The following is a 12,103-nucleotide window of genomic DNA, read 5'->3' on the forward strand; positions in this document are numbered from 1 at the left end:
TTATTAGGTGCATGATTGTCTTAATTCCGACTCTGTAGACTGCAGTTGAAGATATCTTATTATTTTAATGTATATTTTTGTGGACACGACACCCGCCTTCCCGCTGGTGTCATACGCGGAGAATAAGACGATTATAATAGAAAACGGCAGCAGCGACCTCTGGGCTACCATCTACTATCACCAACCCATCTGCTTAAACCCTCTCGAGGCCTTTATTCCAGCATACGGCTGCTAAAGACTATTGATTGATGGATTTATTGATGAAAAAATGCTTCAAAATATGAGTGTAAGTATTTCTCTCATTTATATAAAAATCCCAGAACAATTGGTGTTAAGGTGTTTTCTGCCCCACCCCTAACGGATATAAAATAATAGCTAAAGACAGAGAGCTAGAGACATAGTCCCTGATCCGCCATTTTCATACCATCCAGTCCTGACTTACAAACTCAACACATTTTCAATGTATTGCGGAATTCTATCAAATATGTAGCATGCAAGCGTGCTATAATGGTAAAGAAGTTAATTAAAAAACTTAAGAAATATGATTTCTGATGGTAGGATTAGAACTTATTAGAACTTTTTATTTGACAACATGCCCCTTGACTGCAACATCACCTGGTTGTAAGTGATTATACAGAATTAGATGATATCGGGCTTATCAGTTAGGGGATATGGCAGTTATAATCAACATATAAACGCTAAATCGCTTGAATGCTCTTCTTTGAAAGTAGAATAGTAACTAGCTGCGGCCGAGACCAGACCAGAATTCCAGACCATTCAGAAATTATAAACCCTATTTTTTTTCCGGGCTTCGAACCTGAGTTCTCCCACTTAGACTGCAGCGCTTCAGCACTGCGCAATCAAGAACAATTTATTATCTCACGTCAAATCCATACTAGTAATATCTTGCCCGGTAGTTATCCAGTTCTAAAACTAGAATGTGGAACTAGAAACCGGGCCCATTTAAATTACCGGGTAATACCGGTTACCGGTTTTATAGTGTGTGTAACTCAACTCACCAGAGCGAGTGATAAGTGAAATATTGTTAGGACAAAATATTTGCATTAGTTTATCTGTTTATTGATAAAGGCGCATCAAGCAACAACCTGTTGACTCTGATGCAACCGCGGGGCACAGCTAATGGTAAATAAGAAAATTATTGATAATTTATTGATCACAATGTCACAAACTCTAAAACGTTATTTTCTTAAAATATATAGGGGTGTTCTACTCACTAGCCTGCTCATCATAGACGCGGCACGTTTGCGGATGATCATCCACACGAGCAACGTAAACTTAGCCGACGCACCGCAGCGCCGAGGTTTCCTCAACTTATATTTATTATTTCTAAATATTTATCAGTCATCTTAGTAGCCAACTTTGGGGCTAGATGGCGCTGTGTATGAAAAAAAGTACCTAATTCTGTAGTATACATTTATTTTCTTCAATGTAGAATTCGTTGTCATCACAGATCAATACGCTCTTCGTCTCTCTGCTTTTCTCTCTTAACTCCAATCACGGCAGCTTCTTCCATGGTGTCAGGCAGCTTGGTGCCGAGGGTCTCCGGCGCAAGGAACACCAGCGCACCAGCCAGCAGTGCGAACCCACAGAACAACGCTGATGGAAAGTGATGCCAAATTGAAGCCCCCTGGAAAATATTAAAATAATAAATGAAGGTTATAATGTGTGCATTCAAAAGCAAGACAGTTCAGTAACAAATAAACAGAATGTTTAACGAGAGAAGGGAAGTGGTCAAGACGAAGGCAAAGAATAAGGAGATGTGATCATCATCATGGGTCTCCTCCCACAATGAGGAAGGGTTAAGGCCATACTTCCACCACGTACCTACTCGTACGTCCACCACGCTGGCTCAGTGCAGAGTGATGAAAGCAGGTGTGTGGAGTCCACCTTTGAGAACAGTACGTACAACTCATAGGCATTCAGGTTTCATCACGATGTTTTCCTTCAACCTTGAAGCAAGTGGTATTTTAATTACTTAAAACGCACATTACTTAGCAAAGTTAGAGGTGTGTGCTGGGATTCGAACTTGTACCCACTGGGCTTATTTTCGAATTGTGTTAAAATGTTTAAGCATCATGACAGGGACTGACGCGTGATAGAGTAACACGGAAACGAGAAAGCGAGAAAATGTAATATTAAATACTATTTGTTTTCCCAGTTCTTCATCCGCGTTAAATACGGTTTTTTACAAATCCTGTGGGAACCGTTTGCTTTCCTGGGATAAAAAGTAGCCTATGTTACTCTCCATCTTTTGAAAGGGAAAAAAAAACAAACACACTAAGAAAATTAGCTGCTTCAAAATAAGTTTGAAAATTTAATTATTAAAATGTTTTAAAATTAAGTGTTTCCATGTGGTTTTCATTAATAAAGGCCTTTATTATAATTTCAATATTACCAATTACTAATTATTGTAGTATTTTATTTTGGTTATTTTGAGGTATGCTTATTACTGTCGCTAAGCAGCACTGTTGCAATGCTGTGTTTCGGTCCGAAAGGCGTGGTTGCCGGTGTAATTAATGCCTACGCCCCAGGTTGATGGACACAGGGCAACAAGTTGAAGGACGTGTTCCATGCATGCCCTGCGAAGTGTTGCTCTGTGTAAAGGCGATGGGTTTCTACTTACCATGCTTGGTCTGTCAATTATTATAACTCATTATTTTTTAGATTGTATGTAATAGTTTTCAATGTAATTTTTTAGCTATTGTTGCCCTCATTAAATAAATAGAATCGAAAAATAAATGATTGAAAATAAGTAATCAATCAACCTAAAGACAAATATTTACAAATGCTGGTGTTAGCGGTGCTACAACAGATCCAATCCTGCCTATCATAGATGAGAAGGCCATTAAACTGTGTCTGTATCTGGTGGGGAAGATCTCCGCCGTGTAGATGTACAGCGACATCATCACTATCGCTATAGTGAACTTGCCGATGAGATACACGGATAAGGAAGCGGCGTACATATCTGAAAAAACAAAACTTATTTCAAGTGACATACATTTTAAAGCCACACATTTATATGATAACAGAGATAGAGATGATTTAATACTTCGAGATATGGGCATATCTTACATAGCACTCTTACACAGTGCTGCATTTTCATTTGCCATTGTAAGTTTTATTATAACTAATAAAGGCTTTATTGCAATAATCAAGATTAACGAGATAGTACTTTTGATGTAAATTAAAGGAATTATGATAATACTCACTGTTGGAGAGGAATATGTAAGCCAGTTGGCAGGCAGCGCAGGTCCAAAAAGCACCAATCAGCACTGGCTTCCTACCGATTCTATCCATCAATAGCAATGCTAGCCAGTATCCCGGTATTTCTGACGCAGCTACCACCATCAAGTTCAGGTACCGATTACCCGCCATGTTAACAGAGTTGATACTCAAGCCGTAATAAATAAGGGTGAAGGTTACCCACCATACAGGTGATATACAGCACCGTTTAAGGATTTCTTTATTCCGAAATACTAATACTATTAGCCAAGGTTCTTTCTCTTTATGTTTGTCTTCAAATGTTTTCAATTGTTCTTTTGTATCAACACTTTCTTTCAATTCTTGCAGCAATTTCTCCGATAGCTCCCTTTTATTTACTCGAGCTACCCTTTTAAGAAAACTTTCAACTTCCTTATACCGTCCCTTGCTCATATTCCAACGTACTGATTCTGACATGATCCAGTAGTATGATATAAATAAGAAATGTGGGATATAAATGGTAAGGATCAAATGCCTCCAATCGGGTACCGCCCATGCAAGGGCACCTAATAGGAAATGTCCCGATGAAATACATGTACTCAAAGCAGCTCCTGCCGCTACTCGGTATTTGGGTCCCACTAATTCCATAACTGAAAAAAAAAAGTTGGCGTCAATAATAAGTTGGCGTTTTATTTATTTCATTTCATTATCATTATTCATTGTAAATTTTTATTTTTTATTTTGTCTTTTTAATTTTAAATTTATGACATGCCATTTGAATCAATTTATACTGTAATTTTTATTTTTAATTCGATATTGTATATTAACTAATACTAATTGTTGTTTTAAATGTAAATGTGTCTGAAATAAAGAGATTATTATTATTATTATATTTATATTGGAAAGTAATTTTTCTAAAATTTCTCTTCTACTTTTAACCTTTAATAAAGTAAATAGCCAAAGTGCATAGCTATTTTAGCTGTTTATTATTACTTGTATTACTAAAGTCTAGAAAATTGAATCGTTAATTTAACGACACGTAGAATTTGAAACGAGATGTAACAAATATGTAGTTTAAGTGAGTGGCGTGCCTTACTCATTATTGTATTTCAATTTCTTTATCTTTCGAATAATAATGAATGAATGAATGAATATACTTTTATTGCACACCACAAAAAGTACATAAAAAAACACAAAATAATGTGTAATGTCTATTTTAAGTGTTTATCATTTGAACAAACAAGCAAGAATTAGATTTGATCAGATTCTTCTTAGAAAGAGAAAGAAGAACTAAGTATTATCATCAAAATTTTACCAAAATTTTGATGATAATTATATTATCATCGAAAGAAAATGAATTGTACCAATTATGATGAAGGTTTGCTAACCTAAGATATATGCGCAAGAGTAAACACCGCCTCCCAACGTGGACTTGAGGATCTCCGTAAGCAGGAACACGTAGTAGCCGCTACACAAGTAGCGCACGACGCCCAGCCACGCAGTGTTTGCCGCGTTGATGACAAGCGCGACGCGGCGGCCCCAGCGGTCGGACACGTAGCCCGTGATGGGCAGAGCCAACAGGCCGCCGAACGTGTGCACAGCCCCGATGACGGTGCGGCGCCATTCATCGCATGCTAATCCATACTGAGTGACAGATATAATTCAAATCTACCTTGGATTTCTATAGAAGATCAGTTAGTTGTCCCTATCTTTAACTCAATTTCCATTATCATCATCATCGTCAACTCATCACCGGCCCACTACAGGTCTCCCCTCCGAATGGGATTTAGGCCCTAGTCTGCGACGCCCAGTGCGGATTGGTAGATTTCACATTTGAGAACATATGGAGAACTCACGAGTGTGCAGTTTTCCTCGAAACAAGAGCTTTTTAATTGATTAAATTATAACACACGTAACTCCGAAAAATAAGAAGTGCGTGCTGGAAATCAAACTCGGTCCCCCCGAAATGAAAACCGAAGCCTTACCCTTTGGGCTACATACGCTTTTCTCAACATTGTTATAAATTAAATCCCAGGCCCTGATCGCCCGTTTATGGAATTCAGAGACAAAAAGAACTAAATTCTTGAGTGTAATTGTTTTGCTATCTGTTGTATCACTCCCACTGCCAAGAGTAAACAGAATAAAAAGAGTGTCACAAAACACGTTGGAAATACTTACATCATATACAATAGTATTTTTGTTTTCGTAGATGTAAGCAGAGCAGCTGATTGTTTCGTTGTGATCGAACCACTCAGCAATACACGTCCCACTCTTAGCAGTCTTATTGTCAGGTTTGAATCGCAGGCAGCTGTCGAAGGAGCCGTCCCTTGTTGGCACGGCATTTAAGATCCATGGAGGTTTAAAATCTGCGGCTTCTGAACTCTCGCACTCCGGAATTAAACATCTAAATTAATATTAATAATCTATCCTTGTAACCATAGTTGACACACAATTGGCTGGCGGTAGAGACGGAGTACGGGTACTGGTTTCCTGCATAGGCTTTTAAGAAACCGATAGCAGTGAGAACACTGCTACATCAAATGTCTATGAAGGATATCACCTGGCCGCGCCACGTCTCCGCTACTCAACTAATTGTACAACACTTATTGTCAATCTATTACGAGTTAGTGGCAGATTGTAATATAACCAAATTGAATGTCATGGACCCGTCTTAAATAAAAACGTTCATTAGGGTAAGGGATTTTTGAAACGACATTTTATTTGCAGCTTTATACCGGAATGGTGAAGCGCTTGGTTAAATAAGAATTTAGGAATTCCAAAAAATTGCATCTGCTAGGACTCAAATCCTGGACCACTTACTTAATCACACTACATTTAAGAACTAGTTAACTTAAAAGTTTATTCATTTTACTACAATTATCATGACAAAAACTGTTAACCTTTATACCTGGTATTTATCCTCGCTGTAGAAAACACGTATTCCATGGAAGAAAACGCCGTAAATATAGCTAATACAGCTGCTAATACTAGCATGCGCAACTGATACCCCCCAAACTGACCGATAGCCTGGATCAAAATTACTTCTAAGCTCACTTTTGCTTTAGGCACTTCTTCGACAAAAAGTTTATCCGTTTCATTTTTCTTTGATTCCATATCACTATAATAAAAAAACTTTTTTTCTATTCTTCAATAATAAAACATCAAACAAAACGTCTAGTACAGATGCAGTATAAAGCCAAGACTGATGTTTATGCACACGATAGCAGTGTTTATTGATATTACAGCATTTTGTCACTTGTAAAGATAACATTCTTTAATTCGATGTGGTATTTGTACAGTGATGAAGGCAGAGTCCATAAAAGGCATTTTGTGTGAGTGTGTTGGATCGACTAGCACCGAACGGCTCTTCTGTTCGTTGCATACCTAAGCTGGAAGATTATTGCCTAAAACCAAAATCAGTCTTCTGGACTGTAAAGAGCTAAAGTTGACCCGCGCTACGAAGTAATAAAAACTAAATATTTTGATCAAAAACGTTTCAATATTTTTTGAGTTGAAACTTGTACACTAATTAATCCTGAGATCCTGTGTGTGGTCTTTTTCACTTTATTTGATGTTATATTTGAATGCTATAGAATAGTTATTTTCAGACATTTAAATTCCAGCGTCCTTATTTTTCTGATATCTCTATTTTGTCACATTAGTAACTGTACTTTGTGACGAAAAATACAATAGATTTAATTAGAAAAGGCGTGAAATATGATGTTTGATTCTTTGTGAATCGTGGCTTGAGCAGTTTCGATTTCAATGTCACAAGGGAACAAGGTGCATGACCACGATCCTATACTTGCAAGGAATCTTATATTTGCAAGCTTTACTACTGTAAGTATTTCTTTACCCTTGTAACTATAGTTCCTACTACACTAATATATTTTTATTCTGTGGTTCTACTATCTCTCAAAATAACCTATGTAAATGCTTAATGTGTTTTATATTATCTAACCGGTTTTTTTTACATTCTTAACTCATTTGACATCCTAATTTCTATTTTTAATTACAGAAGTAATGAAATGAAAATAAATAATGTTCTTTCATATTTAATTGTACAATTGTTACCAGTCCGATTTCAAACTAATATTTGCCGTTTGATTCAATTTATTAAGGCAGGATTTATGTCGTAAAACATCAGATTGTTACTTCAAAGTGCAGGACAGTTCATATTATTAATAAACTTCACGTCTTCTTAACGCCTATATTCGAAGCTTCCTCCATGGTGTCAGGTAACTTGGTGCCAAGGGTTTCCGGAGTGATGAACACCAAGAATCCGGACAGCATAGCGAAACCCGCAAACATTGTGAACGGAAGATTAACCCATACCGCTTCTCCCTGGTAAACAAAACTACAATTCAGATAACTACAACTTACGTGACAAAATCAAAAAAAAACAAAATACAAAAATAATAAGATACTAGCAGTTGCCTGCATTTTTCGACAGCGATTGTTCTCTTCAAATTTACGCATTTATGATATTAGTATGGATTGCTTCAAACATAATGGCGCCCATGACTTTGAGCGCAATTGTTTCATTATTTTTGTAATCCTGCGAGAACCTTTCGAACCTCAAGCGCTCTGTATATTAAATTTTGTTACGATTAGTCTAACTGCTATAAGAGCATGACTTGGCAGTAACAAATAATATTTTTAAAACCACGAGTTGTTATCATTCTGAGGTGAAGATAATAATAAGAATACCTAGCTAACTTCGGTGTGGGTTTTTTCCCACTTTCAACTTAATTTTGTTGTTGAAAGAATAGAATTATCACCATCAAGGGTAGCCTGTTCAAGAATAATTTAAAAATGAGTTGAATATGGTACTAAGTTCCAAATGTTTAGATAAATATAGTATTCCTGGACAATACTGACCATCATCAGAAGATAATAATTAGTATGGTAGCATGTGCAGAGGAAATTCAAATTCAAATTCAAAAATTTTTCACTAATGTAAGTCTATTTGTAGTCTATACTTATCATATACCTATGCGTCCATTATTGTGATTATGGTGATAGCTAAATTCGTTAACTAAAGCCTAAAAAATAAATGTCTAGATAAAAATGTAAAATGACGAAACAAACTCTAAATAAGTGCAACTTACAAAAGCTGGGGTCAGTGGTGCTAAAACTGAGCCAATTCTTCCAATCATGGAGGAAAATGCAAACAATCTGTGTCGGTATTTAGTTGGATATAGCTCTGCTGTATACACATAGAGTGAAGTTATCACCAAAGAGATGCTGTACTTTCCAATTACGTAAATAGCCAAAGCAACGTTTGTAAAGCCTAAAAAAATAAACAATCATAAAACATTAAATGGGTGTCGCTAAACCAACGAATCTTATAAATATAATTCACGATATCATAGAGTATCACTAAAGTATAATAAGAAAGTACGATGTTAGATCAAAAAGAGATGTTCTATAATGCTATACACACACTGTATACATAGTGGAAATAATAGGAATAACAATTTTAATATGGCAATCAAAATATATGATAAAACAAAACGCTACTAATAAAAATTACTAATTGGACACTTTCTCTTTCCCTCTCATTAAAATCCTATCTTTATTTACTTCCTACCCGTCCGTCCAAATTTATGAACAAAAAATCGACCTCCTCCTACAGTCGCGCGCGCACGTATCATTCGTGAGAACAAAAAACATGGCCGTATAAGTTACCAAAATTATATAAATTAATATTGTTTTGCATAACGCCGTATTGAGTATTGTGTTGGTGAATTAATTGTGTGTACCTAAGTGAAAATAAGTGACACGCTTCGCGATGGGGTACAGTGAGTTGATTCCTTTTAATCCAGATTTGTCCTTCACGTGTTTTCCTAATCTTTAAATATCTTTCTTTTTCTATATACACTAGTGGACAATATAGTCCACTTTTTTTTAAATATTACAGCTCTCAAAACGCTTTATTCCCACCACATAGTATATTTATTATTCCAAAAACAAAAACGTTGATGACTTACCATGAGGCACAAATATGTATGCGATCTGGCATAACGCGCACATCCAATAGGCTCCAATAAGTACTGGCTTTCTACCAATCTTGCCCAACAGAAACACCGCAGTCCAATAACCTGGTATCTCTACAGCTGATACTAAAATGAAATTAAGATATCTATTGCCCACCATGTTCACTGAGTTGATGGACAGGCCGTAGTACACGAAGGTCAAGGTTATCCACCAGACTGGAGACACAATGGTCCTTAAAAGAATTGCTTTGTTATTGAACACTAGCATGGGCAACCAGGCCTCTATTAAAGATTCTTCTTCTTGCGATTCTTTTGATTTCTTTTCTTCGTCTGCCCTGTGCCTCAAAGCATGTAAAGATTTGTCAGACAACTTCTTTTTATTAACTCGAGCTGCTTCTTTCAGAAGATTTTCTGCATCCCTATAACGCCCTTTACTTATGTTCCAGCGTACAGATTCTGGTATGACCCAAATATAAACTATTATTAAAAATTGTGGCACATACAATGCCAGTGTCAGATTCCTCCAATCAGGTATAGCCCATGCAAGAAGTCCTGTTGTCATTTGGCCTACAGCAAAGAAAGTGTTGAGGATAGCTCCTGCCATGACGCGGTACTTCGGTCCTGTCATCTCCATTACTAAAATAATCAAAAATATCATCGCCTAGCACCTGAGGCAAATACCATAGCAGTCTACGTACAGTGTAAACTTGAAACAATGAAAAGTTAAAAATATTTTCACTTCAAATGCTAGTTAATTCAGCAAAGTAAATTTTTCATATGTATATTATTGTTCACGTATTAGTAGTAGTAACATTTTTCTAATTACTTTAATGCAATAACTTACTAAGAATATACGAGCTTGAGAACCCTCCCGAGCCAAACATAGACTCAGCAAACTCTGACATGACAAAGCCAACATAGGTGTAAGACCAGTATCTGATGAGCCCCAGCCAGGCGGCGTTGAAGCCACTGAGCACAATGGCGAAGCGGCGCCCGAACCGGTCCGACACAAAGCCAGTGATTGGAAGAGAAGCTAGGGTGCCCAGGGTGCGCGCAGATCCGATGAGCGTGCGACGCCATTCATCACACGCCAAAGAAAACTAAAAGGCAGATAATTACGGTTTCTAATAATTCTTTCATTGTCCGAAAAGTTTACAAAACCTCATTTTTAACCAGCTTACAAAGGGAAGTTATCAATTCGGTTATATTTTCTTTTTTCTCAGAACTCTGTAATTTTTAAACCGATTATATTTTTTTGTTCAGGACTATATACTTCCTACGTGGTCCCATTTTCATAAGGTCAAGATCTGTTCAAGGAATCCAGGTTAAATCGAGAGAACTCTTCAAATTCAAATTCAAATTCAAACAGTTCATTTGCAGATGGGTTTTACATTCAAATATCGTAGCGGGATTTGCTTTCGTAGAGTACCATTACCACCAAGGTACGTCAGCAATTTATGCACGTTGCAATAAAAATCTGACCACTGGAAAATACTCGATGCTGCTAACTAAAAGTACTCACATCATAAACGGCTGTGTTAGTATTTTCGTACACATACTCTTCGCAATTTACTATTCGTTGTCGATTAAACTTTTCGTTTGGACAGTCTTCGGTCATTGAATTTGAGGAATTAATAGGATAAAAGCGTCGACAACTATCAAAGGAGCTGCCACTGGCTGGAACGGCGTTCAGAATCCACGGCGGGGAAAATTGTCTAGCATCTTGGCCTTCACATTCTGGGATATAACATCTGTAATTTTTGATTGGTTTCAAAAAATAACAGGATCTTTCTTCAATCGGTTTAATATGCCTACTTATTATTGAGCAAACCAATCAATATGAACCCCTGTTATATCATAAATTATGGCTTCCGAGTGGCTATTTATCCCAGGAAAACACAGGATTCCCACGGGATTTGTAAAAAGCCGTAATAAACGCGGACGTAGAAAGCGGGCAAGTAATTCATCAGCAAGCTCATTAACTCAAGGTCATAGTGATGATGATGATCTTTATAGTGACGTGAATAACGAATAACTTCTAAAATTGATCTATCAAATACAAATTCCGTATCCTCCTTATTTGCTTGAATACAAATGAACACGTAAACATCTAATTACACTATTTGAATACAAAAATGTTATATTAGCATTATTAAAAGTATAGATAATATATAGGCTAGTCATTCCGGCACCCAACACTCATGATTTCATGATTTCTTTCCATCCGGCCTGTCATAAGCCTGCTATCAGTATAAATATTTCCCTGCGTCAGATTTTATCAATTTTTAATTTTTAATTGCAATTTAAATTTAAATTTCTTTCATTATTTGCAGATTGAGTGGTGGGTACAATAGTATAATAGTACTATAATCGCCATGAATTGGCACGCAAATTTAAATTCTTAAAAACTACAATGATCTTGATATTGATTCATAAATAAAATGTTTAATTTACCTTGTGGGAATCCGAGCTGCAGTAAATAAGTACTCACTGGTCCCCCAGCCTATGAATATAACAACCACTCCGGCCAATAACACTAATCTCAGTTGAAACCAGCCTATCTGGCCGATCTCATTCTGCAGAATTTCATCCAAATTAACTTTTTCGTTTTCTTCTTTTTGCTCTTCCATTATTTTCAATGTAGGAAATATGATTTTATTTAACGTTTTTACGTTCACTCCAAATTTAACAACCGATCATAACTTTATGATAAAAGATTTGGGTTTTTTTTATCATAATATCATAAAATCATAAAATATAATAATAGTATTATTATTTATGTAAAGATTAGTTTAAATAAACTCACAAGTATTGTTTATAGAGAAAAGTTTATTTACTAACAAGTGTTTATGAGTGCTGAAATTTTCAATGCTAAAAGACTA

The 12,103-nt window shown here is 36.3% G+C and overlaps 2 protein-coding genes across 2 annotated transcripts; both read right to left on the minus strand.

Annotated features, from left to right (window-relative positions):
• Positions 1 to 1,465: 1,465 nt before the first annotated feature.
• On the minus strand, positions 1,466 to 6,336 carry LOC120630166 (organic cation transporter protein-like). The gene is made up of 6 exons (XM_039899319.1): positions 6,131 to 6,336; positions 5,401 to 5,626; positions 4,611 to 4,866; positions 3,231 to 3,872; positions 2,805 to 2,986; positions 1,466 to 1,648 (listed from the first exon to the last, which is right to left on the minus strand). The coding sequence occupies exons 1-6, from the start codon at positions 6,334 to 6,336 to the stop codon at positions 1,466 to 1,468; spliced, it is 1,695 nt and encodes a 564-aa protein (XP_039755253.1).
• Positions 6,337 to 7,413: 1,077 nt separating this feature from the next.
• On the minus strand, positions 7,414 to 11,851 carry LOC120630167 (organic cation transporter protein-like). The gene is made up of 6 exons (XM_039899320.1): positions 11,676 to 11,851; positions 10,744 to 10,972; positions 10,066 to 10,321; positions 9,216 to 9,857; positions 8,334 to 8,515; positions 7,414 to 7,566 (listed from the first exon to the last, which is right to left on the minus strand). The coding sequence occupies exons 1-6, from the start codon at positions 11,849 to 11,851 to the stop codon at positions 7,414 to 7,416; spliced, it is 1,638 nt and encodes a 545-aa protein (XP_039755254.1).
• Between the last annotated feature and the right edge of the window lie 252 nt (positions 11,852 to 12,103).

The sequence above is a fragment of the Pararge aegeria genome, chromosome 15, assembly GCF_905163445.1.
Source record: "Pararge aegeria chromosome 15, ilParAegt1.1, whole genome shotgun sequence".
Taxonomy (NCBI): domain Eukaryota; kingdom Metazoa; phylum Arthropoda; class Insecta; order Lepidoptera; family Nymphalidae; genus Pararge; species Pararge aegeria.